We start from the raw sequence: 27,342 nt of genomic DNA, 5'->3' as shown, positions 1-27,342 counted from the left end.
CTGATGTGGTCCCTGGGTCTAACGCAATGTAAGCTCTTCAGGGCAGGGAATCCTCTTTGTTTAAACGTTTGTACAGTACCTAGCACGATGTAGCCTTAGTGCTACCAGAGTACAAGCAATAATATAAATGTCTTAATTATTGATGTTGATTCTGAGATATTTTAATTTTGACTTTATTGCTCTTTTTCTTGCAGTTCATCAATCAGTGAAGCTGTTTTTATACCTATTTTAAATGTCATCGTTCGCATTTTCAAACAAAGTTTTCTTGTGTGTTACTATAGGTGCCTCTTCAGTATTTGCTGGGAATGCTCTATATTAATTTCAGCCCTCTCTGGGATCCTGTTGTTGAACTCATAGCGTAAGTATGTGCTAGTGGATGGTGGGAGCCTCATTTGTATTGTCGTACCTGCTCCTGTACCTTTAAAAAAACCTAAATAAAAATGTCACATCCCTAAAAATAAATGCACATACACACAAGTAAGAAATACGTTTACATGAGATAACACAGAAATGCCTCTAATCTCTCAAGTAAATCTTGCTCTTTAGAGACATTTACTTTTTAACTTGTTTTTGTGATGCATAAATATTAAAGAGAACTCACAGGCAAAACGATTGTTAAATAACATCAGTGATTGCAATACAAAGATAACAGACTCACATCCAAGATAGTCCACTCCTTATCTCATGCTGTTTTGGCCATCATGTTTTAGGTATTATATGAATAATAAATAAGTCTCTCTCTCTTTCCTGCCCTCACTAAGGGCCTGATTCAAAACCCACTGAAGACTGTGAAAGAGCTGCCCATTAATTTGGGTGGCCACTGGATTGAGCTTTAAGGTTGGAGTGTCAGCTTTTGGTGTGAATTTGCCTGGCTTTTGACTGCTTAGCTTTTTCTCTGTACATTCTGTGATCTAAATATAATGTGGCATTTCTCCATCAAATTAGTGAGATAATGAAAATGTTAAACTACGTCTTCAGTGGATGAATCCTCGCTGACTCTTTGTTTTGGTCAAGTGCTATGTTATTGCATAGGCAATACTGACAGACTTGAAAACATCTGTAACAAAGGTCCATTTGTATTCGCAAGATATAACCAGGCTATTATGATAACAATTAACTTTTGGGATCTTCAGAGGAAGGCAAAGAAACATTATATATAGCCGCACACAGCAAATGTCTTTGCTCCATACTTGCTGACTAGGGCTGGACACCAAGTCTTTGAACATATTAGCAGTTAACCTGGTTATGTCCCGTGCTATTTTTTACTTAACTACTGTCTTGTTTATTGTTAGATCTCATGCAAATGAAATGGAGAATAAACAGTTCTGGAAAGTCTATTATGAGCACTTGGAGAAAGCTGCTGCCTATGCTGGTAAGTTGCGCTTTGTAGACATTTAGACACTAACTTAGTTAAGATGTGCGTGGTTCACGAACAGCACTGCCTTTATGCTCTTGTGTGCTCCAAACTAGCAAAAAGGGAAAAATCGGGACCTGAGTTTTTCCCCTCCCCTTCTGTCTTCATTTCCAGAGGGAGAGAGGGGAGATCTGTCAAAATTATTGCCTCTTGCTCTTATCCAACTTGCCATGAGGTAAACAGGGAGAATCCATGGGTTGCAGAGTCCTCTGAACATATGGGGCACCAGAGAGTGCATGGTTTATGCCTAGACTGGCTCTACTCATGATGATCAGGGACAATAGGAGTCTGGGAGGATTTTCAGTAATGTCTATAGAAAATCTTCTTTCCTCACCCTGTTCAACATGGAATCAGTAGAATTTCTTCCAAATGTATCTGTCTTCTTTGACCCTGCTCTCGAATGTGAATACTGGATTTCACTGTATGTCACAAGGACAGCCATTCATTGGGGCTACACGTACTTAAAGTTAGGCTCCTTGATGAATTGGGGCTGAAGTTCTGACATCCCACCAGTGTTGCAGGTTCAGATCAATATTAAGCAGAATTTGCTAGATCGATGTCAAACGTTAATGCTAATTGTTACTGGTATTTATCCCAGAGCACTGACCCCACTACCAGCAATTATTGAATCAACCCTGAAGTTTTCTTGAAGTAATGAGGACCTCGTTTTGTTTCCTCTATAGAGAGGGAGCTGCAAGATGAGCTGAGTGAAGCTCAGGAAGGCACTGCAGGTACAGAGAATGAGAAGATCCCAGAAGGAAATGTGGGACGCCTGTATCTCGAGCAGCTCAGGTTTAGAACGGATTGCAACGAGCGGATGGATTACTCAAATTTCCGGTTTCTGCTTTGGAAGGCATTGGCCAAGTTTCCCGACAGAGTGGAGCCCAGATCGAGGGAGCTTTCCCCACTTCTCTTGAGATTCATTAGGTAAGTGACCATGTTCAGTGATGAGACATTGCTTGGTAATGTCACAAATGAAGACAGAGTTACTAGAGTCCCTATAAGACAACTGATGGGTGATTTTCTTTTTCAATGGATTTTATTTCCTGAGACCCTCAATCATAGGAAGGTCTGATTTTATATTGAAGTTGGTCCATCCTTTTGGTTAAACATGGCTCACACTAGAGAGCGCTTGCTTTTATTTTCTGACTGTCGGTTGCTGCTGTTGAGCCTCAGTTTACTAATGAGTTCTGGTGACACAGCCTAGCTACTGCTATGGGGAGGGTGTCATTTCCGAGTAAGTAAAGTATCTTGGAAATAGACTTGAAGATGAGGCTCTTCCTTGTCTCCCTTATTTGGTAAAAGAAAGCATGTATTTTTACTCAGTTATAAAAGACCAGAGATGGGATGATACCTTTTAGAGTATCTAGAGCCTGGTCCGGTGCCCACTGAAATCAGTGAGTGTCTCTGTTTACTCCAATGGGCTTTGAGTCAGGCCCTCACTTTAGTCCCCTGCCAGCCCTTGACTCTTCTTTATGGTGTGTTTCCTAGTGCATTGTCCAGACTAGTTTTAATTGTTTTCAAGTGAGAGGGCTTCCACCATGTAGCATCAATTCCTACACTTCCTAACTTTCATTTTCTCATAGCCCCGCCAACTTTTAAAAAAACTTGCCCATTCTATTTAGAAATCTATAATGGTTCACCTTGTTGTCTTTTTCTGACCACATTCTTCTGATTTTGTTAGTCCTTTTATTTTTTTTTCTTTTACATTTGCTCACTTCCTTAAATATCTCCGCCATTCGCAGTAAAATAAATGCCCATCTGCATGCTGAAATGAATTTCTTTTGGGGATCTTTAACTGTCCAGTGTCACAAAGCACAACTCTATTGATAACTGGAACTTTCAGTTGTGAACAGCTTCAAATAAACCTCGTGCCAGCAGATACTCGAATTTATTTATCTGTTTATGTATTTATTCTGAATATAGCAATGAATATTACCCAGCAGATTCTCTGGTGGCTCCAACCCAGGATCTTAGAAAGAAAAACAGTGGTGCCATAGAAGAAGCAGAAAAACCCACAGAAATACACCAAGCTAGCCAGGAGGAGGAGTTGGAGGGAGTAGAAGAACCGGTGGTTGAAGGGTTGCAAAAAAAGAAAACAAGAAGAGCTGCGGCAAAGTGAGTTTTGCTTAGTTTGGTTAGGCAAGGAGCAAGTGAAATTAAAACATTAACCATTTGATGTTTGAAAAGGTTTCACGGAATGGGGTGACTCACTCTGTGTTGATCTCTGTGCTTATGTGCATCCCTTTCCCCTTCCTTCATTTGTTTCAGTCTTTCATGAGGTTGCGTGAGCTCTTTGGGGAGGGGACCCTGTCCCCATGCAATACCTAACACCAATATGGGGGTCCTGGCTGGCACCTCCGGGCACTACTGTAATATGGGTAATAGGCCATAGCTTTTCATAATTTAAAGCAAATATTGCACAGGATCTAGGATTGTTGAATTTGGTTGGACATATTCCTGGAGGTTTCAGCACGTGACATAATCTTTAATTAAAGATTAATCTTTATTTCCTGGAGACTCCAGGACAATCCTGGGGGGTTGGCAACCCAGTTGGGATCCCAGAGTTAGTGTTGGGAGAAAAAAATCACTGTTGCCTCTTTGCATGTGTGTCTGCTTCTCTTTTAATGTCAATGGGAGCTGATGGATGCTCAGCACTTTTGAAAGTCATTGTGGGCACCCAGTTACGGATTTCAGAGTTTTTTGGTATTTCTTACTAGAAATATATGCTATTGTGACATTGTTCCACAATATCAAGTTATTTTGTGTGTAAATTGTGTATGGCTTGTTTCTTGAAACACAATTTTGAAACTTCTTGACTACGGGCTTTTTACCCTGCTGCTGTCTGCCCATTCATTTCAGGTGATTCACATCAACTATTTTTGCCTGTTTGAGAATGACATGAGTAGCAACAGAGAACTTTAAAAATGTCTTCTTGCACATTAAGATGCAATGAATTCTAGTCTGTATTCTGGCTTAGTTGCAGATGTCCTATCTGTTCTGTTATTTTGTTCTGTTCCCTAATCTGAGTAGTTCATTTCTGTAAATTAGGAATAATTACAAAAATCTGATTGTCACCAGATTTGAACTTCTGCTTCAAAATGTTCTTGTTCCTACATGGAAACTTTTAAAATGCTAGTAGCAATAACTAAAGCGTAAAAGATTTACTGGTTAGTTGTTAATGAATTCTTTAGTGAACACTTTTTCTCTTGACCCTGGACTCCTCATTATACTTTCAGATTTTCACCATTGTAGTTTAGGCTCTCACAAAATGTATATTACAAACCTCTCCCTGAAAATGATGAAAAAAGAAGAGCTAGGCATGACCCGAGAGGCTAGATTGAAGGAGCGTGCCTGGTGACCTGTAGAGTGCACAACTCCATCATGATTATCATTCAGGGGAGATCATCGTACTTGCTTTGGAGCGTAGCACTTCCCTTTGCTCGGTTTAGACAGGGTGGAGGAAATTCAATCACATGGCCGATTCAGCAGAAATTTTTTGATGTGAACCTCTGCAGGGAACTGCTAAATCAGCATGGATTTTTGCTGTTCTGGATCTCGTGTCCCTCCCCCCCCCCCCTTTTTTTTTTTTTACTATGCCTGCCCACTTTTGCCACTTTGCCAAGGTCTTTTGACCCCCTCACCTCTCTCTTTGCCCAGCAAGTGGAGATGTGGCTGTTCTCGGATGATGTGGTCTTGTCCCCAAGTCCAGTTTACTCTTACCACTTTTTACACTGGCATAAGTCCTTCCATTGCTATTTGAGCCTGTTAGTAAATGTGGCCCCACTGAAGTTCAGAAACTCAGAATCTTGTTGTTATTCTCCTACCTGTTGATAACAACACAGTGTGTATGTCTGTTTCATTATAAAAAGGGTATTTTGTTTTGTTTTGTTTTGTTTTAGGCAGCTAATAGCCCACTTGCAAGTTTTCTCCAAGTTTTCAAATCCACGTGCGCTGTATCTGGAACCAAAATTAAATGAGTTGTACAATCAGGTAATAATACTTAATTTTTTTATTGCGTAATAAACAAATCTGTTCCTGGCTTATCTGAACACCAAGTCAAAGGGTCCTTCTGACTGAAAGATAATTACTGTTGTAATGCAGTATATTTTAGTTGTGTCTTAAAGGGGCACTGGCTGAATTCTCCCTTCAGTAAATCATTTTGTTATAGTGATGTAAGAAGTATATGTCATTTGGGTTTTCTTCTGATTTTCTTTTCTTGTAAAATGTTACCCTCAGCTGTTGTCCCATCAAGACCAGAATGTGCAAAAAGTAGCCCTTGACTGCATCATGACTTACAAGCATCCGCACCTACTGCCATACAAGTAAGAGCTTTAAAATTCTTCCAACATTCAAATTGATGAATCACTGTGTATCACATCAAAAATGTATTTATGATCATACTTGGCATGATCCACTTCTAAGAGAAATAGCCACAACTTTCTTAACTCAAGAAAAAATTAATTTTCCTGGCTCGAATCTGAATTTGGAAATGGACAGAGTTAAAAAAGCTTCTCCTATTTATATTTAAATTAAAAAAGGAAAAGCTTTTGTAGACAATAAAGATTAAAAAAAAAGAGTTTGTCACCTTCATGCCATTGTAACTGAGATCTAGATACAGTTACAGAAAGTAACCTGGACTAGTCTTGAAAAGCAGGTATCTGAGAAGAGTTCCAGAGGGGTAGCTGTGTTAGTCTGTATACAGCAAAAACAACAAGATTTCTGTGGCACTTTAAAGACTAACAAATTTAATTTTTGTAGGCATAAGCTTTCGTGAGACTCAGCTCACTTGGTCAGATGCAGAGGTAGAATGATACAGTAAATAGGAAACATAGATATATCTTGTATCATTTACTGTATCATTCTACCTCTGCATCTGACCAAGTGAGCTGAGTCTCACGGAAGCTTATGCCTACAAAAATTAAATTTGTTAGTCTTTAAAGTGCCACAGAACTCTCATTTTTATCTGAGATGAGGAATTGTTGTTTTGTTTTAGAGAAGGAATAGGGATGTAGCACGGGTTTTCAGAAATGGAAAAATAGAAATATTTCTATCTATCAGATTCTAACTCTTTCTAAAAATGAAACAAAACAAAACAAACCTTTTCCCTCATCCAGACCTACCATGGTATGTGGTGGCCAACTGTGTTCTTTTCAGTAAAGAATTTTTGTAGTTGTTCTTTATAACCATTAGGTAAAATTTACAGCACAACACTATTGGGCCCACTTGGATAGCCTTTACAGAACCTTGAAAGAAAAGTATTGGTCTGTGTAATGAAGTTGAACTACTTGATTTACATACCCTTTTGTTAAAGGAGTAAGGATGTGGTCCTTTAATAAATAGCACAGAGATCTTTTTTTTTTTTTTTTTTTTTAAAATAGCTGTGTTTAATACTTGCAGGGAGAACTTGCAAAGGTTACTGGAAGATAAGAGCTTTAAAGAAGAAATAGTCCATTTCAGCATATCCGAGGAGAACACTGTAGTTAAAATGCAACACCGACCAGATCTTGTTCCTGTTCTCATGAGGTGTGTGAGTGAAACACTGTATAGACTCTGCATATTAAAATAAAACGATGACTATAAAAGAAACATAATGCAACCTCTGGTTGATATTTTAAACAGATAATACAAACTTAGAGCTCTCACAGCAACTATGACTCAGCTTCCTCGTTCATTACTGTACATGGTATTCCCTTTAATACCTTCAGGTGTGTGCAGTGTGGTTGAATGCAAAGTTAAGCTCATATTTTCTAAAAAAAAGTTCATTTTAAATGCTTCAGAAGAAATCTGAGATATTTTCACCCTCAGGGTATTACATTTATTCGGTAAATACATTATAATAATGACCTACAATGGAAATGTTTCCTCAGCTATAACTCTGTCTTCATGGTAGCATGATGCTGTGCTAATTCATACTTGAGCCTTGCTCCCATTCAGATCACTAGCAAAATTTCCAGTGACTTTTGTGGGAGCAAGAGCATGCCTTTTCTGGTAGTATTTTTGGATGCCAAGCAGCAGTAGAAATAAGAATTGGGGGAGCTTTAGTCAAGCCATGTAGTTCAGGTTATACTTGCTAAATAAAGGTGGTGAACCAGCCAGACGGCTCCTGCAACGCTTCAGAAACGGGCAGGTAGTGGAGGACTCACCGATGCTATTTCTTTTTGGCTTTTGAAGAATTCTGTATGGACGGATGAGAAACAAAACTGGGAGCAAAACTCAGGGCAGAGCTGCGGCGGGCACTCGTATGTCAATTGTTCTGAGGTTCCTTGCTGGCTCGCTGCCTGAAGAGATTGGAATGTTCCTGGATCTGCTCTTTGAACCTGTGAAGCACTTCAGCGCTGGTATGCTTATGCCATTAGAAATTGGGAATAATAGTTCTTCCCTACCTCCCGGGTGTAGGGAGGGTAAATACATTAAAGTCTGTGAGGGGCTTAGATGATGTGGTAATGGGGGCTCGGATAAATTAAAGCACTCCTGGCACTTTTTTTTTAGACATTTCTCCTGAGTTATTGGCCACAGTTTCCCTTCCCTGCTGTACAATGTACTATTCTTCGTGTATGGCTATTACAGAACTGAGGCACAGAGAGACTGAGTGACTTACCCAAGGTCACCCAGGAGGTCTGTGGCAGAGCCGGGAATTGAACCCAGAACACCAGGCTAGCACCTAACTACTGTGCTGTCTTTCCTCTCTGATGGGCTGGTGAGCATAGTACCATGGGGTATTATGAGGATAATTGCATACATGGATTGTGAGGCACTCTGATACTATAGCAATGAGGGCCATATAAGAACCACGATACACAGCTGGGGCTGTTTAATTTTACATAAGAAACTGAATTGGGAACATATAAAAAACTTGTAGTTTAGGGTCAGATTTTGCCACCCTTTCTCACATTGAGACATAGCTCAGACATTGACATTTGTCCCATTGAAATCGGGTCCTTACTTACCAAAGTAAAGAGATATTTTCATTGTCCTTCGCCCTTTTGTAGGACCATGCCAGATTGCAGTACTCCAAACAATCTCAGAACTGAATTTATCTAAAGTCCTGCCTCTAGGCCGCCAGCACAGTCTGTTCAACAGCCTTGAGATTGTACTGAAAAACATGGGCCATCTGATCATTCAGTACTTACCTGAGATTTTACAGATTTTACTTTGTATGACAGCAACAGTATCCCACATCCTTCAACAAAGAGAGAAGGTAAGAAATGTGATACAGTGTGTGTATATATTTTTTTCTCAATTCTTTTGGTTCAGATTTACAAAATAAGCATAGTACCAATAAGGAATAGGAAGCTTTAGAAACCAGTGAACAATTGAAAGATGCATAAAAGCATAGGCCAGCAGCATTGGTCTTAAAATGCTGCAGTGTTTATATAGAAAGAGTAAACCCGTGCTGTTAAATTGTAGGTATTTCAGCCAGTCACAGTGTTGAATTTATTTAATAAAATATGCATTTTAAAATGTTGTGTGTAACAATTCATACAAACAAGAATTTGAATGTCAAATACATGAATTTTTTTTAAAATATGGCATTTCATTAGTGCTCTTCAGAAGCAAGCCAAAGTGCACCCTAACTAGGCGTTTGTTTGGGGCAGCTAAAGTATTTTCTAGACTTGAATTCAAACAGGTAAAGAAAAATTCTGTCTGTTTATGTGCAGTGTGTGTGATCCCTCTTTGAACTTTATCCACTAGCAAGTAAACAACAAGTAAACTCCATAGTTAGTAATCATCAGGGAGATTTAGAATTGTGTCTAAAAGAGTTGTTCTGTAATGACTCAGAATGGATAATTGACAAGATTCTGGAGTGGGGACAAATTCTATTACGTGTATGTGGATGCTTTAATTACTTCAAGATCCATCTATAAGGATCTGTGATTAGAACTGGGCTGTGATTATTTTTATTTTTTGGCCTTAAGATCATAGTTCCCCTCATGCCGCTCTAAGTTTTGTAGCAGTAGCCAGCAACAAGAGAAGGGATAATTTTAGGATAGCTACAGTCCATATTCTGATTTACAACAGTGCATTACATGTGCACACAAACATCAAATCAGGAAAGAAGGGATTTTTTTTTTAAAGTTTGATTTGTCTCTGGAGTAATTGTTTTTGTACTTTCAAGTTATTCAAATGTTGTCTCACACCATCAGTTGTGACTGAGTAACTCTTAGAGAAGTATTTGTGGTGCTATGCAATCACTTGTTAAACTTAATTTAACACTTCATTAGCTAGTGAGGTGTTAAGAGTTCAGAGAAGGATGTGAGCAATCTGTTTTCCTTGGATAATTATTACAAGAAATTCCTATGGGTTTGAGAGTCATTTATTGCAGGATGATATTGCCCAAAGAGTTAAATATCTACTTTTAGAATTCTGAGCTCAGTTACACTTTTACTGTTTCCTACTGTTCAGGTTCAGTATGGAATCTGTCCATGTCTGGATAGAAGCATGCCCCCTTGAGAACAGGCCTGTCTCCTTCCTCTCTCTTCAGTAGATGGGGAATCAGATTCAGTTTATTTGGTGTAAAAATTATTGCTTTCATTCTAATTTTAGTAGCAAAAATAATGCCTCCTTTTGATAAAGATTGCAGTTGGGACAAGGAGGGAACTAAGCCCAAAAGAAACAAGATTAAAGCATGGGAAGTTAAGGGGAAGGAGACCAGAGAGGTTTCTACAAGCAATACAGGATAAGTGTCTGGAAACAGATTTGGTGTTGGCTGAGAGAAGAGTAGAACAACCTCAAATGAGCGAGGATTGCAGCAGCAGAAGAGGTTTGTGGATAGTACAGGGGGAAATCAAGGGAAAGAGAGAGGTTGGGTTGGTAGCAGTCTGGAATAATAAAACGGTGCGTAAAGGAAAAGATACTAGTCTATTGAGTGTAAATGAAAGTGAATACAAAGAAGCAAAGTGAGCTGCCAAGCAGGCAGTAAAGAAGGCTGCAGAGAGAGCCATGACCTGTGTGCTGAGCTTGTTAACCACATCTGTCTGGCAAAAAGGTCTATAGCATCGCAAAAATCAAATGCAAAGGGAAGGAGGATTGCAACACCATTTGTAAATAATGACCAGGGGAGACTGCTAATAACAGCTGAACAAGTAAATGTGAGGTGGAAACAATACTTTGAGAGACAGCTGCCAATATGTGATCCTAATGTGGTGCCTGAGTCTGCCACAGTGGAGGAAGAGGTGAGAAATGCAGTCCAGATAATGAAGCATATTGGGCTGCATTAGGAGGAGCATTGCCAGCAGGTCGCAGGAAGTGATTATTCCCCTCTATTCGGCATTGGTAAGGCTGCATTTAGAGTATTGTGTCCAGTTTTGGGCCCCCCACTACAAAAAGGATGTAGACAAATTGGAGAGAGTACAGTGGAGGGCAACAAAAATGATTAGGGGGCTGGAGCACAGGACTTATGAGGAGAGGCTAAGGAAACTGCGCTTGTTTAGTCTGCAAAAGAGAAGAATGAGGGAGGATTTGATAGCAGCCTTTAACTACCTGAAAGGGGGTTCCAGGGAGGATGGGGCTAGGCTGTTCTCGGTGGTGGCAGATGACAGAACAAGGAGCAACGGTCTCAAGTTGCAGTTGGGGAGGTCTAGGTTGGACATTAGGAAAAAGTTTTTCACTAGGAGGGTGGTGAAGCACTGGAATGGGTTACCTAGGAGGGTGGTGGAATCTCCATCTTCAGAGGTTTTTAAGCTGCGGCTTGACAAAGCCCTGGCTGGGATGATATAGCTGAGGTTAGTCCTGCTTTGAACAGGGGGTTGGACTAGATGACCTCCTGAGGTCCCTTCCAACTCTAATATTCTATGATTCTAAGAATGGTAGAGTGGCTGGACCGATGAAGTGACAGCGGAGGTGGTGAAAGTCCTGTGCAAGAGAGGCATAAAATGGATGAGCAGAGTGGCTAAAATCATATGGAAAGACAAGATCCAAAGATCCAAGTCTATCTTGATCCCAGTACATAGTTAGGGGAGCATCCATGAATATGGAAATATTTGAGGGATAAAGTTACTGTTTCATAGAATGAAGGTCCTGGAACACAACTTGGTTGCTATGATTAGGAGAATGCTAGAATCCCTCCTCAGACAAGAAAAGTTCAGCTTTAGGAAAGGACAAGCTATGTTTGTAATTCAGCAAATGATAGAGAAGGAGTTAGAGTACCAACAGGATAGCTTCTGGGCTGTTATAGTCCTAGTTATAAAGTGGACAGAGGGATGCTCACACCAGTGTGAGGAAAAACGGAGTGTCTAAGGATTTAATATCGCCTAAAACAGCGATCTGAACATATTTTGGAATGACAAGCCCCTTTGATGTGAAAGTCTGATTGCACCTGGGACACTTAGTCTGCTGCTGTGTATCATGTTGAAGGAAGCTCTCGATGGGAAAGGTGAGACACTGCTATATGCAGTTCACATATCTAGAGTAAATAGTAAATCAGAGGTAGGGCAAGATAAACTGGCATGGGATGAAAATGAATATGACTAAGACTGAGGTAATGTGGATCAGTAGGGGGTGCCACAGGGGAACTGAATATAGAGATTAATGGGGTATGACTAAACCAGACTGAGCAGTTCAGGGATCCAGATGGCTGAGTTATGGAAGATGGTGAACTTGAATGCAAGACACAGTCCAGACTGGGGAGTTCTGGAGGAGAGTGGAATAACATGTCAGGTATTGTGTATGTCACTGGGATTGAAAGCCCAATTGTATGTAACAGTGATGTGCCCCGCAATGCTCTGTAGTGCAAAAGCCTGGACAGTGAAGTGATGACAGGTTCAGTGCCTCCAGGTGTTCGAGATGAGATGTCTTCGTGCAATAAAAAGAGTCACATGAAGAGACGGACGGTGATTTTAAAGCATTAGGATGGAAGTCACAATCCATGATGTGGCTGACAAAATCCAGGAAGTGAGACTTCCCTGGTTAAGACATACGGAGAATGAATGAAGAGGAGTTGGGGAAGATAGTATGGCAGGAGAGGATGGTAGGAGAGAGACCCCAAGGAAGTGATGGGTGGATTGCATCAAAGAAGATGTTAAGCTGATATATCTTAGTGCTTCCGCTGACAGACAAAGATGGTGGATGTTTGCATGGTGACCCAACCCTGGGTCACTCGGTAAGGGGAAGAAATAGTAGTTCCTAAGTCACTTAGGAGCTTTTGAGAGTATTACCTAGAAGCGTTGTCTACACTTTATGGCATGTAAGATACGTGTAGCTACATGCCACTGTGAAAGGCTCTGGCAGCGGGAAGCAGTGGGACACTACACTGCTAAAAATAGCACTGTAGCCAGAGGAGGCACTGTGTGAGCATGCAGAGAGCCATGTATGTACTCAGGGTTCTGGTGTGTCTGTACGCCTCACCGCCTGCCCGGCTGTTTATACCCATGCCAGGGAGGCATGCGGTGTCTGTACTCCACATGCCCTCATAAGCGTTGCTGTACCCAGAGGATGCTAGCAGAAGAGGCTGTAATATTATAAACAGGTGCATGATTAGCATGATTTATCTCAGTGTTGAATATCTTCCCCAAGGAAAGCTATAGAATGTGTAACGTCTTTAATGTTAAGTACCTGGGTAGCAGACTGCTTATGACTATATTGTAGCCCTCTTCCTTCTTTGTGGAAAGGAGTGTGCTCACTCTCTTTGCTGGATTCCTGTCCCTCCTCCAAGTACGTTTTCATGTTCTAAGAGGAAATTGACCTTTGGCCGCTGGTTTTGGTTGTGCCCTTTTTTTGGGTTATATTTTTAAATATATTTTCATACAGAAACAGACAAAGAAAAGTACAAAAAGGGTGTGCGTGAGCTCCAATAGAATTATGCAATTACACGATTTTAAAATTTGTCAAAGCTGCAAGACCAGACAGCACTACATAGACATAACATAAAAGTAATAAAATAAGAGGGAATGGGTGGGAAAAAGAGGAAGGGTGAGGAGGAACGGAGGGCTGGCATTCCTTGAGCCATATCAACGTTTTTTATTCAAAGGTATCTAGAAGTGGGGTCCACATTTCTTTGAATTCATATAATTGCTCTTTATAGTGCTAAGTTATTTATTTGGCTGCTAACTGAGGAAAGCCCAAATGCCACTGCTCTATTCTGGTCGTACTCTTGAAGGCATGTGAAGTGGTACTGTTTGAATATAGAGGGTGGAGTATGTAGATCTGCTTAGAGCAGTGCTAAGAGCTGTAATACCAGCTTGCAGTGTCTTTGGCCTCTGGCCTTCAGCGAACTGTGTATGAGGGGTCTCTCGTGCCTGTACAGAGTCCCATTTAAGCATTGTGACTCTGTGTAGGATTGGGACCTTAGTCAGAAAATTAAAATCCATCTTTCTAAAATAAAGGCAACTTGTTCCCGGTAGCAAACGGGAGAAGACAGTGCAACAGTTCAAGCAAGACTCATTCATAGCCACGACTGATTAAATACAGTATTTCATTGCCGTGTAACTAGCTTGTTGTACATAACAGGTACATTTCAGCAAGACTAGGTATTTTTGTCTTTATTTTTTGCAGATCCAGCTAAGGTTCATTAACCCACTGAAAAATTTGAGGCGTCTTGGGATCAAACTTGTAGTTGAGTTTTTTTCTGATTTTGAGACCTACAGCTTTACAGTGGACGAGATTGATGCCATTTTTGAGGCAGTGATATGGCCCCAGGTAATGTTGACAGAATGGTACATTTATTCTGAGTTATCTAATATGTAATATTTGCTGCCTAGAAATCTCTAGATTTTGTTTACTTGTATGGTGTGTGAAGAGCTGATCTTGGCTCTTAATAAGAGGGCCAAGCATCTCATTAATGCTGAGGATGCTTCTACATTCAAGCCATAATCAGAAGTACTTACAGGTTAATCTGAATAAAGTTAAACCAGTGTCTCTGTTCTTTAACAATTGAAGCAGTCTGTTTGCTCTGACACTTCTTGGGGAACAAAATTGTACAGCTGGTATCTGTTATATGCCTAATCTGTCTAATCTAAGAGGTCTGAGTATTTACACTTGAAAGAACATCTAAATAGTATCAGATAGTACCTTGGTAGGCTAGCTGTTCTTGTTCCACTGTCAGTCTTAACCTATAATCTGCCCCCTTCATCCATTTTTGTTCATTTTGCTTATTTATTCCTTCCGTATTTCTTGCATCTACCAGTATGGCACCTTACATGTAGCCAAATGACAGATGAACTAGCTTTACGCAAAGCACATAACCTTGCACCTCAATTGGCTGGGTAGAAGAGAATTTTGCTTTACTGTTGCTTGTAGCCTTTCAGCTGTCTCTTTCTATGCCCCCAGCTATCCCCAGCATTGGGAAACTATGACTCCAGTTCAGCAAAGTCCTATAGAAGTCAAAGCACATGCTTAAATTCAGCATGTGAGTAAGTGCTTTGCAGCATCAGGGGTCCAAAGAGTGTCTCAAAGCAGTGTGTTTGGAAAGCACTGTGTACATTTGACCACGCTATATAATTTCTTAAATAGCAATGATCACTGGTTTAAAAAAATAATATTCATTTCCTGAGGGACATAGTATATCCCATGGTATGTTTACACTACAATTAAAAACCCACAGCTGGCCCGTGCTAGCTGAATTGGGCTCGTGCAGTTTGGGCTAAGGAACTGTTTAACGGCGATGTAGACATTTGGATTTGGACTGGAGCCTGGGCTTTTGGACTCTGCGAGGTGGGAGGATCTTAGAGCTCTGGCCAACCCTGAATGTCTACACTGCAGTTAATCAGCTCCTTATCCCAGAGCCCTGTGAGATCATGTCAGATGGCATGGGCCAGCTGCGAGTGTCTAATTGCAGTGTAGACATACTTCTGAAGACCAGCACTATATGATAGGATACTGGCTCCAAAAATAATCCAGTAGCTCCCTCTAGGGGGATTTCTGCCGTTGATCCTCTTGGAGATATTATTTGCAGAAGAATCATTTGATTTTGTGCATTATTTTAAAGGCTGTGAAACCATGAGGCTTATCAGATGACACAGGAGGAGGGAGAATTCTAATTCTTTGGTGCTTGGAATTGGAGTTTCCTTATGTTAACTGCATAAAAATCTATTGTGGGGACTCTGCATTAGTAGTCAGTGTAGCAGACTTCCCATAGGATTGCATTAAAGATTCCTTTTTCTGGTATGTTCAGAAAAATGTTGGTTTGCATAGAGCAGTGGGCCACCCAACCATTGTGGGCAGCTGAACAAGCTTTTGAAGGCTTTGATCTGTCCCCACCATTGGCTCAATTTCAGTTGTACACAGTCTAATCTGCAGAGCAGACTGAGCAACCCAAAACCCCCGTCTCACCATCCTGGTGTGATAAACCAAAAAAAAAAAAACCATGGACCATCTCCCTGCTGCTCAGTAGCAGCCAAAACGTAGTAGAGGTGTTCTCAGTCATACTGATGTCGCTGGTCCTGCTGCAGACAGAAATATAAATGTGAGACAGCCACTTTGGCTGCAGCTGTGTGCAAAGCTCAAGGGGAGGGAAAATTACTCCCAAGCCGGGGAAAAAAATGGTAGGTAGAATTTTGTTTTCAAGCTTTTAAGGTGGAACAAAAGAGACTCCATTAGTAGATATCAGTATATAGAAGGGGTTAGAAAGCAAAAAATGATTTTTTTTAAAAGATAATTTATTGTTCACAGGGAACTCTTTTAAACTTGTTTTTTTGTTATATTTGATGTTTTAAACAGCTCTACATGGTCACACTGTTTTGTTTTGTGATTTATCCTCTCTCTGCCTTCTAGATCATCAGGCTCGCTTCTGAGAGCCAGTATTCGCCTACTCCGTTACTCAAACTCATTCACATCTGGAGCAAGAATCCCAGGTGAACTTATACTTTGTGGAGAAGCAAGATGAATGCATGGTATCTGCTGTGAATAAACACACAACACAGAAAGATAGCCACACATTATTCCTCCTTGCAAGCTCAGCGAAATTGTTGGTTATTGGGTACAAAATGGCTGCAAAGCACAGTATTTTTGACAACATGTAAATTTCATAGATTCCAAGGCCCAGAAAGGATCATTGTGATCACTTAGTCTGACCTCTTGTATAACACACACAACTTCCCCAAAATAATTCCTTTTAGAAAAACATCCAGTCTTGGTTTAGAAATTGTCAGTGATGGAGAATCCACCACAACCTTGGTAAATTGTTTCTTTGGTTAATTGTTTTCACCATTAGAGAAGATAATTGTGCACTTCATTTAATGTTGTTTAATTCTTTTTCATCTGAGCTCTCAGAGCCATGACAAAGGAAGATGTCGTTATCCTCTTGTTACAGATGGGGAAACTGAGGCTTATAGTGGGGAATTGATTTGCACATGGTCTCTCAACAGGTCAGTGAGAGCACCAGGAATAGAATCCAGGTTTCCAGGCTCTCCATTCTAGGGCTGTATCTCTGGACCAAGCAGCTGTGCTTGCATTTTTTTTTTTTTTTAAAGGAGTGTAATTCTATACTTTGTTGTTGCGTAACAATATTTTACATAGAATTATTGAGCATGAAGGGAAGAAGTGTACAATAGGAAATAAACCAAATACCTGAGTTCCAGCCACTCTGTTTTAAGTGGTAGACTTGATTTTTCAGTTATATTTTCTGAAAATGTAAGTAGAAACCTGGGCTTCAATCCTGCAGAGATGTATGCATGAGCTTAACTTCAAACTCACGAGTAGTCCCATTACCAGTTGATTTGTCAGTGGGATTATTTCCACGCTGAAGGTGCTTGCAGGAGTGGGGTCTTTGCTCTGATTTTCCCTCCAAGGAATAAACAGTATAAAATAACTATAGCTATGTCATGTCAAGACCCCTCTGTTTGTCCCTAGACTATAACTCTAATGTTCCCTAATAACAATCCAAATGCAACTCCTGATCTTTCCAGTTTTTTGAGATTATTCTCCCTAATATCTGGCCATTTTCCCCACACATGAACAGGTAGGCAGGTTTGTAGCCAACATCTGGCTCAGATTTTGAGGGGAGAGGGATGATTTACTAGAAAGTGGTAGTAGCTGTATTTTAGCCAATCCACTCTTAAATAAAAATCTTGTGTCCTTCCACTTTGAACCTTGTTGGTTTGTTAACGTTCTGTGGTGTCTGTTGGATATCTGTTTACTATTCATTTGCAGAGTAATGTGTATGATTGGACACAGCTCAGATATAACTAAAACAAGTCACAAGGAGTTGGCTTTTAGACATCTGTAGAGCACTGCGGGTCATTTTTGCGTATCAGATGTGGACACAAATGTTATATCTAGAGCCCTGAAAATCTGTGGATATCTGTCAACCATTTTTGTGGATCGTGGATCGGATGCAGATACAAATTTTGTATCTGTGTTGGGCTCTGGACATCTGGGGTGAAATCCTGAACCTACTGAAGTCAATAGGTCCTGGATTTCACCCCTGACTTGTAACTCCCTTTCTTTCTCTCATTTGGTTCCATCACCATAGTATTTCAGTGCTTACCTCAAGACTTCCATTGTCTGAAATGAAGAATATATTTTCTGTTTATGTGCAAAACTGGTCTTGGGTCATAAGAATTTTTCCTTTTTAATAGTTATCCACAGAAGGTGGAAGAACAACTCTTTACCTTCAGTCTTTTTGTACATGACTTTATGTAGAAAATGTTTGTGAAAGTTTTAATTTAATTTAATTTTTAAAAAATGAACTGTGAATTTTTCTTGCTCTGTGTCTGTCACTCAGGTATTTCCCTTTGCTGGCCAAGCAGAGACCAGGTCACCCAGAATATGATATGCTGTTGAATGTCTTTGCGCTGCTCTCAGCCAAGAGTCTCTGTGAAGCAACAGCCAGTGTTGTGATGGATGTGGCTGACAACCTCCTCAACAGTCCAGATTTTGAACCCACAGACCAAGTTTCCAGCTTAACCGTGACTGACTGTGTTTGTATAGAGTTTGACACTGATGAAATAACAGAAGGTATGAATGAATAGTAATAAGAATGATGAGTAATTCAACTCTAAGCATGAGTGGATGGTTTGGATCCTGATGGGATATTCTGTGCCTGTGGCAATGCTTTTTAGAAGGAAAATTCTCTGCTAAGGTTTGTCTTCCCTTAGCATGTTCATTCATCCCTTTGCAGACTAGTTCCATATTTGTGTGCTAGTCACCAATATCCAGAAAGGTTTATTCTCTGTTAAAGGGAGGGGGAGACTGTTCATAGGAATGGGCGGTTCTGTTGTCTGAGCACTCCCCTGGTTTAAGTTATAGCCCTGAGGGCAGCCTTGGCAATTTGGACCAGTGGTTTGCACAAAAGCGCACTTAATTTTTTTTCTTGAAAAATAAATTCACTCAGCCATACAATAATTGAAATTCATTTCAGTTTGTGCTCCTTTGCAATAAAGACATGCAGCTCATCACCTTTACCCTTAGCCAGCAGTAACAGGCAGAAGGTCACTGTGCACTTCCTTTAACATTAGTTAGCTCTTTTTCAGTGTTTCTGAGTCACGACAAAGGCAGGCATGGTTATCCCCTTGATGTAGATGGGGAAACTGAGGCTCAGGGTGGCGAATTGATTTGCACAAGGTCATACAGCAGATCGTTGACAGACCTGGGACTAGTCTCTAGACTCCCCAGTCTAGGGCTCTATCCACTGGACCAAGCTGCAAGAGACTCTTTGGCACCCTTTGCTAAGCCCTTGTTTTGCAGACTTGTTAGTGAGGCTGTGTTCAGACTGACGGCGGCAAAATCGCCGCCGCCAGATCGATCTTTCTTGATCGATTGAGCCGTCAGTGAGATCTGCTCAATCGATCAGGAAGTCGACTGAGTAAGTCCACCCCCTCAAGTAGCGTAGCGCTGAGCCGATGGGAATGCTGTTCCCGTTGGCTCAGCGCAGTGAGAACAGCGCGCAGAAGGGAAGCAGAGCAGTCGACATCTGCGTAGTTTGCATAACTCCCGTCGACTGCTGCCGAATCGCGCGGTAAGTGTGAACCAGCCCTGAGCTAATGAGGATGAGAGCTCTTGAGGTTTTTGTGTGGGATATTTCTGTTCTAGCTCCAGTCACGTAGAATTTTAAACTCCTGCAGAGCTGGTTTTCAGAGGCACTGAGCACTCGCAGCTCCTGCTGACTTCTGTTGAAATGGAGGGTGCTCAGAACTTCTGAAAATCAGGCGTCCTGGTTCACCATTGTTCCCATGTTTGTGTAGGATTGGATCTCTCCTTTTTGCTATAAAACTAACATCTCAGGTTTTTCACATCACTTCCAGCTCACAGAGGCACACTGGTAACCACCTTGTATCCGTTACAGAGTCCCCCAGCTTGGGTGCACGGTTAATTCTGCCTCATGTTCCTGCAATACTTCAGTATCTCAGCAAAACCATGTTAAATGTAGAAAAGATGAAAAAGAAAAAGTTTAGAGCACAAGTCAGCAAAGAGCTCAACATTCTTTCCAAGTAAGTGATTCCTCACAGTTCAAAAGAATTAAATTTTGAAATAATAATCCCTCAGAATGAACTGCAAATATAAAATGAGTTACTTCGCCACAACTAATTTAAACTCAAAGCCATTTAAAACATGCTAACATGCTTACATGTCATTCAACTTCCAGGTCAGTGGTGTTCCTTTCCCATCACTGCTGACTGAATTTTAAAAGCTTCTATAAATGAAACTGGCCCTGTGACAGAGTGCAAGTCACCTAAGGCTGACTCACCACTCAGTGCATTTGGCATGTGTCCTACATGGGCCATACCGAGGAGGTAATTGGTTAAGGATTGGATGATTAACCAATTAACAAAATTCAGCTCCTCAGCTGAGGACAGCTAAAAGAGAGAGAGAAAGAAGGGAATGGGGAAGACAGGAAGGAGGGGTCAGTAAAGCCCAGGATTTCAGAGTCTACGTCTACACTGCAATTAAAAACCTGCAGCTGGCCCCTGCCAGCTAATTCGGGCTCGCTGGGCTATTTAATTGTCATGTAGGCATTTGGGCTCAGGCTGGAGCCCAGGTTCTAGGAGCCTGAAAAGTGGGAGGGTCCCAGAGCTTAGGCTGCAGCCCAAGTCCAAACGTCTACACCTCAGTTAAACAGCCCCTTAGCCCAAACCCAAGACAGCTGGCACGGGCCAGCCACAGGGGTCTCACTGCAGTCTAGACATACCCTGAGATGTGAGATCACTCCCTTGTCTTGCTTTGGGAAAAGATAAAGCCTTATGTTGTGGGGGACCAAGTACTTGTGTAGCACACTGTAAGTAAAGCAGTTGGTATTGAACTTGCCACTGTTTGCGGTGAGAATCCAGGGTGTGGGAACCCTGTCCTGTGACAGGCACTCCAGATATTAATACTACCAGCAATCTGAGCCTGTTCCCCTTCAGGCTATAAAAATACTGTAATGGTCAAAAGTGGCTGCAGCAATCTGGCTTGCATGGATACAGCAACTTGTACATCAGGCTCTTTATAATTTTCTTCCCAAAACAAGAAACAAATCCAAAATTCATAGGGCAGACATATTTAGACACAGTTATACTGTGTTTCCAGAAAAGTAGAAATACTAATGTTCATATCCACACAGGCACATGGTGGATCCAGTTGCCGCATCAAGACCTTTAGTCCTAGACTTAGAAAATTCAAAATTGTGCTCTCAGGTTGTAGATGTCAGCCTTGACTTTGAATTTCTTGCCTTTCACCTATTTGTATCTCAAACTTCATGTTTAAATGTACTTTTAAATGAGGACGAAAAATCAGTGAGCGCTGTAAACAGACTGTAGATTTATCCAAGGGAATCATTGGTCTTTTTAATTCAGGCAGATAACATATCCGTGACTGATTGATTATAATTTTGTGTTGAGGGCACTATTTTGAATGTATTAAAAATGATGAGTAAAAATCATTATGGAAAATAGTTTAACATATCCACATTGTTTAGTTTGTTTGTTCTTTTTAAAATTAAAAATACTAACAACCATTTTACAGGAGACATGCATATTCTATCCTCTTATTCCCACTGATGGAAACTCCCACCCGACTGATGGCAGAATTTTTGGCCCTCAGTGACATGCTAGGTTTTAGTTTTGGCCTTGACACTTTTGCAATTTTAATGGACTGATCTGAGTTTTTTTTTTTTTTTTTTTTTATTTGAATATTCTCTTTAAAAAATCTTTTCTCCAGCTGATTCCTCACTTATTAAATTGCATCCCGGTGTTAATATAAATGTTCAAGGCCCCAATCCTGCCTTTGAGTGTATGGGCACTTATGCACACGGACTCCTTTTCAAGTTGGAGGCTCTATATAAGTTCAAAGATCCATTCACAAAGATCCAACAGCAGCATCAGGTCCTAAGCTTGTAACCCCTAAAAATACAGGTTCAGAATGGACGTGCTGGCATCATTTTCTATTCTAGCACCAAAGTTTCATAGCTTTTATTGCAGCCCATTAAATTCCTTTTCCCTTTGTATTGGTGAGTATATGGATACAAGATTAACAAATTAATCTTTTTTAAATAACCTAGGATCAGCAAGTTTATACAGGACAAGGGTCAGAGTTCTGTACTCATCAGCCTCCTCCTACCTTTCCTTCACCAGAACAGCATTATGCAGGTAAGTGTTATTTCTTTCTATGAAACACATTTATTTTCTTTAGTAAGTGGGATTATTTGTATGATACAGTTACAAATCTAGTTATTACATGCAAGTTATTGCAGTCATTCTTAACCATTCGGAGCAGTGTTATAATAAAATCTATAGGGTATTTCTAGAATGCAACTTTCAGTGCCATATGCAAGGCTATGATAATACTGTTTTTGTCCGGGAAAGACCCTCTGTTCAATCCCCCTTCTGTTCCCCAGGTACCATACTCCATCATATTAAGCTGCCTTCTCAAATAGGATCGGTCTTGGTGGTGGTCTTGCAAGAGAAACGTAGCTCGGGTGGTTGTGCCCGCTCTTTTGTTAAGGGAAGATTTTCAGAAGTACTTATGTGGCTTCTAATGCTTCGACCATTCTCACCACTGAGATGTAGTTTATTCCCAAGTAGCAGGAGCCCATGAAACACTCACTTATTATTGCAACGGTATTAGAGTTTATGGGATCCATCAGCTGCAGCCACTGAAGAGCAATAGAAACACATACTTGTCATTCCATCAGATATCCACCAATGGTGCATAAATACATTGTGGTAGGAGAGATAAAGGTAACAGTATTATACACAGGGCCCCATGCATTCTATGATTCCATGGCTGTAGACAGAATCCATCCCTTGCTGCAGAGCCGTGCTTCAGAATCTAGGCTTTCATTTAAAAAAAATAAATAAATCCCCTGCCCAGCTAGCGGATTGCAGTTGCAAAGAAAGTCTGAGGCTTTTACAAATTGTTAATAAAAACAAGAAGCAAAAGATTCTGACAGGCTCCTTCTGTTTTGGGATTCTTACTTCCTTGTTTGCCAAGCCTCGTTTTCCAAAGCAAGACTGCATCCCCAGTGAATGAAGTCCACAGGCCATCCGGCTGAGGGCCTAAGTCATTAAAACAAAGTTTGGATGCCTTTCTAAAGGTATGCCAAAGGTCAGTTAACAGTTATGAGCTTGATGTAGGAATCACTTGGTGAAATTCTATGGCCTTTATTGTTCAGGAGGTCAGACTAGATGATCATAATAGTCCCTCTGGCCTGAAAATCTACAAATCTATAAGGAAATGTATTAAGTTTTGTTAGGAAAATTGTATAACTATGTGCAGCACTTTGACTAGCAGGTTAATAAAGACTTCACTGCTCTGCTCTACCAGTCCTACTTACTTTTCATTCATTTGAGAAAGGATTCAAAAGAAATCACCCTAGTCATGATTAGTCATATCTGTTCACACTGTGTGCTTAATAGGTAATTAAAACACAGAGTTATTTCTCCAAGTGCTTATAGGAAATATATATAATGAGGGAATTGATTTTATGGTTCCAGTCACTAATTCTCATTTAATATCTGTGATGTGTGTAAATTAAATCAAAAGCTTAAGGTCCCACTGTGGCATGAGATGCTTCTCAAAAAACTAAATGATCTAACAACGCTCTTACCATTCTTGCACAACTGTCTGTTTCTTTTAGGATACAGAAATTGACATCCTGGTGACAGTGCAGAACTTGTTGAGGCATTGCTTAAACCCCACAAGCTTCCTTAAGCCTCTGGCAAAACTCTTTTCGGTTATCCAGAACAAACTTTCTCGACAGACGCTCTGTTTGGTTTTTCAGGTATTACATTTTAAATGCTTTTTGTAGTTTTCTTAACCTTCTAGTTCTGACAGATAAGGAGCCGTAATAAGCAACTTGATCTGCAGTTGTTCCATGTGGACTTATAGTTCTCTAATCTACATCAATTATTTAGTATAATAAAAATAATTGCACCTGATAGCCACTGGCGGAGTTGAAAAACCGTTATCAGCATACTTTTTGGTCTGCTGCATTGCGATTGATGTGAGAATATATTCAGATCTATTGCATTTTAAACCAATCAAAGAACACCTTATCCATAATGAATCCTGTACATGTATGAGTAAAGCTGGATTTTGACTGCCTGAAGTTGATTTTATTTTTACTTCCCCACTCCAGTTTGATAGGAATCAGCCAAGCTGTTTTTTCACTTCCCTTGAATGGTACACATTACATTTGTTTTCATGAGAAAATCTATGAAAGATACAGCATAGATTGAGAAATTAGAAATGTGCAGGTATCCAGCTTTGAAATCCAAGGAGGAGAGGCACTGATTTAAAATGATAAAATGTCAGTTACTCTCCTTCACACTGCCTTCTCCTGTAATATTTTAACCTGCTGTCTAAAGTGGTCAAAATTAAGAGTCTGATCCTGCTCCAAATCATACAGGGGGAGGCTCTAAGGTTCTAATATTTGTTTGCTGCATGTGACTTAACCTGTTTTGTTTTTAACGTTGCTTTTTTTAGACATTATCTGACCTAGAGAGTGAATTGAAGTACATTACTGAGGTAGTTAAGGTATGTACATTTTTTTTCATTTACTTTTTTATTCAACATTGTGTTGAGTTGTTTTTTAAAAACTTTTTTTAATTAATGATTTGTTGTTTGCCTCTATTAGTTGAATGCCTTTGATCAACGACATCTCGATGATATCAATTTTGATGTTCGCTTGTCAGCATTCCAAGCAATCACTTCTCAGATCAAAGAAATGCAAACAGTGGATGTCAACTTTCTTATTCCAGTTATGCATAACTGCTTCTATACCATACAGGTTAGTGGAAAGTTTCTTCTCTTTTGTCTAGCATGGTGTTTGTGTAATTAACGTTACTTCCCAGTTCTTTGGCTTGTTTTGGTGCCAAGAAATAGCATCTGTAAAACTGTTTCCTTTTCACAAGAGTCAAGATTTGACTTTTCCGTACAGATGTCTACACTGTGTTTTCTGTGAATGCTTTGAAATGCAAGCATGGTGCAGGAAGAGTAATATGAAGAGCCTAACATTGGCCCAAGGTGCCTCTTTGGTACAGAGCAAGGACCTTTGTGATGAATCTGGGCTGCACAGCCACAGAGGCATGCCGGGAATCTTGAAAAGCTGGTTTCCTTCAGTGGCAGCTACGGGGGGCCCATTCTAACACCCAGTGAAGTCCAGTGAGAGCCTTTCCATTGAGTTTAAAGGGCATTGGATCCGGCCCATAGCTTCTCTTGGGAAGGGGATAGAAAGTTTTGTATAGTTAGTGGATCCATTGTGAGCTTTGTTATAATATTTCAAATGGTACCACTCAGCCTAGACATGTTCTCCCTGTTACAGCTCTCTGAAACAGGTGTTTGGGGGTGTAAGAGTGGGGGGTGCTATCAAGTTTTGAAGCTGTAGCTCATGGTGAAATATGGAGATTTTGTCATTTGTTGTGGTGTAGTGTTCCTAGACTGATGTGATATGATCTTTTTACCACCTCAGTTAGGGGATATGTCTTTAAGTGACAGTGCCAGCCTGTGCTTGACCAGTATTATCCACCGGCTAACAGAAATTAACCACACAGAAGATGAATACAAAGAAATAATCCAGCACACTCTCCTGATGTCTTTGAGAAAAGGGCTGAAGAGCAAAATTGAGGTAAGCACTTAGGTAAGGTCTTAATGATTATCCCCTGGTTATCCGGATGATATTTGGATCCATGAGTCATTTGACCATCTTTACCATTGTAATGGCACACATGAGTAGTTTGCTGCATAGAAAAATTACTCTTGGTTTTAAATCTTAAAAAAGCCATAAACCCTCCCTTCTATATTTTCCTGCATGGCTTAGCTTTCCTTTAGGTAGCCCTTTGGGGCATGGCTTTTCTTTATTTTTGTGTACATTGCACAAAACTAAACAATCTAAACTAAAAAATCTATCCGAAACAAATAATAAAAGGCATGTTTGTAAGTAGCACTGACTTGATTAGCTGTTCTATGCCAGGTATTGCTGCATTTCCTATCAACGCTAACCTTTGGTCACTTGCTGTTTGTAGAGCATTCAACAAGACTATACGTCGTTACTTTCGTGCTTGATTCGAACTTTTCCAAAGCACCCAGAGTTTCAAGATTTGGTCCAGCTAACTGACTGTCATGATCCTGAGATGGATTTCTTTGAGAACATGAAACATATTCAGGTAAAAGGCAGTGTGCACCTTTTCCACTGTCAAACATTAGCATTTGCTCAAGAGTAAAATTTTCAGAAGTGACTTAGGCATGTAAGACTCTTTGAAAGGAAATGGGACTTAGGTTTACAAGGACTTCTGAAAATGGGACTGAGGAGCCTTAGTTATTTAGATGTTATCTATGCTCTCTTTTCAAAATCGAAAGAAAGTTTGTATTTATGTAAAATTGTTCATACTTTAGTTACAATGTCTTGTATTCTCTACATATATATTCTCTATCTTTTGGCTAAAAGGAGTGATCTCTTGAGTATTCATTAGTAAAAGGTCCTAGATTACTACCCATGCAATTATAACGTTCTTATTTCTTAGCAGCCACATCATCCTGACTGTAGCTCAGTCTTGCTTTGTCCCTTCTTAACGATATGAATAACACTAGAGAGGGTTTGTTATAGAAACACAATCCATGTATGTCTGTATTAAATAAATTGATGAATAGCCTTTGAAAATATTTTAGCATGTATTTAGGGCCTGACCCAATGCTCATTAAAGACCATGGGCATTGGATCAGGCCTTGAATTTCCTAATATCTGCTGCATCTCTTCATTCTTTTTTAAATTTACCCATTTGAATGCTTTGATTTCCCCCTTTTGCTTAAAGTAAATATGTGAAATAGAGCGTTCCTTCCATTTTCAAAGAGATGTTCAAAGACAGCATTTGGTACATCCTTAGTTACATGTTGTCTGTTTTCTAAATTTCCTTTCTCACATAATTTCTTATCAATTTTTCATCCATTTTAATCAGTTACCTTCTGCTGTCTGATGCCTTGAGGGTTACCATAATTTTGTGATTTATTAGTGAATAAAAACACTGAATTGTGACATTTATAAAAGAGTAAAGCTAGAGAAGGTTCAGAGATGGAGGGGGAAAAAATGTGACCCTTCATTAGAAATGGTCACACACTGTATTTATTTCATTGTGTTTAGGCTTTGGGTACTCTTAGAATTGCTACATCAAAAATTATTAAATACAAATGTTCTGTTAAATTAAAATCTAGTTATTAACTTGCCAATCTCTCCCAGATCCACAGAAGAGCTCGAGCCTTAAAGAAATTGGCTAAACAGCTAACTGAAGACAAAATTGTTCTGTCCTCCAAATCGCTGCAGAACTACATCATGCCGTATGCAACTACTACTATTTTTGATGAGAAAATGCTTAAGGTAGGTTTTTAACATAAAGCTAATTTAATACTAATGCGTCTATCTTTGTCACATTGTTCTACCTACAGCACTTGTCACCTTAAATGTGTGACAGATGTGGAGTATTTTGCTTTTTAGATAATAATACTGTGCCTCTTTCCATTGGAGAAGGAGGATTAAGAAGGTATGGATGCAGCTTAGATCCAGTCCTGTAAGATGCTAAGCACTT

At 40.1% G+C, this 27,342-nt stretch overlaps 1 protein-coding gene across 1 annotated transcript in view; it reads left to right on the top strand.

Annotated features, from left to right (window-relative positions):
- Window positions 1–27,342, top strand: part of UTP20 (UTP20 small subunit processome component) — a 78,442-nt gene that overhangs the window by 21,240 nt on the left and 29,860 nt on the right. The window contains exons 19-38 of the mRNA XM_067559718.1: window positions 282–358; window positions 1,293–1,372; window positions 2,098–2,341; window positions 3,341–3,532; window positions 5,317–5,407; window positions 5,654–5,739; window positions 6,815–6,940; window positions 7,589–7,755; window positions 8,407–8,615; window positions 13,907–14,050; window positions 16,124–16,203; window positions 18,075–18,307; window positions 19,635–19,779; window positions 21,825–21,912; window positions 23,403–23,546; window positions 24,251–24,301; window positions 24,402–24,554; window positions 25,236–25,391; window positions 25,789–25,929; window positions 26,997–27,134. Coding sequence (XP_067415819.1) covers window positions 282–358; window positions 1,293–1,372; window positions 2,098–2,341; window positions 3,341–3,532; window positions 5,317–5,407; window positions 5,654–5,739; window positions 6,815–6,940; window positions 7,589–7,755; window positions 8,407–8,615; window positions 13,907–14,050; window positions 16,124–16,203; window positions 18,075–18,307; window positions 19,635–19,779; window positions 21,825–21,912; window positions 23,403–23,546; window positions 24,251–24,301; window positions 24,402–24,554; window positions 25,236–25,391; window positions 25,789–25,929; window positions 26,997–27,134 — 2,745 coding nt within the window. The remainder of the gene's footprint in view (window positions 1–281; window positions 359–1,292; window positions 1,373–2,097; window positions 2,342–3,340; window positions 3,533–5,316; window positions 5,408–5,653; window positions 5,740–6,814; window positions 6,941–7,588; window positions 7,756–8,406; window positions 8,616–13,906; window positions 14,051–16,123; window positions 16,204–18,074; window positions 18,308–19,634; window positions 19,780–21,824; window positions 21,913–23,402; window positions 23,547–24,250; window positions 24,302–24,401; window positions 24,555–25,235; window positions 25,392–25,788; window positions 25,930–26,996; window positions 27,135–27,342) is intronic.

The sequence above is a fragment of the Emydura macquarii genome, unplaced genomic scaffold (assembly GCF_026122565.2).
Source record: "Emydura macquarii macquarii isolate MOO-44397 ecotype Brisbane River unplaced genomic scaffold, CSIRO-AGI_Emac_v2 contig_2205, whole genome shotgun sequence".
Classification (NCBI taxonomy): domain Eukaryota; kingdom Metazoa; phylum Chordata; order Testudines; family Chelidae; genus Emydura; species Emydura macquarii.
This window is presented reverse-complemented; position numbering and strand designations above follow the sequence as displayed.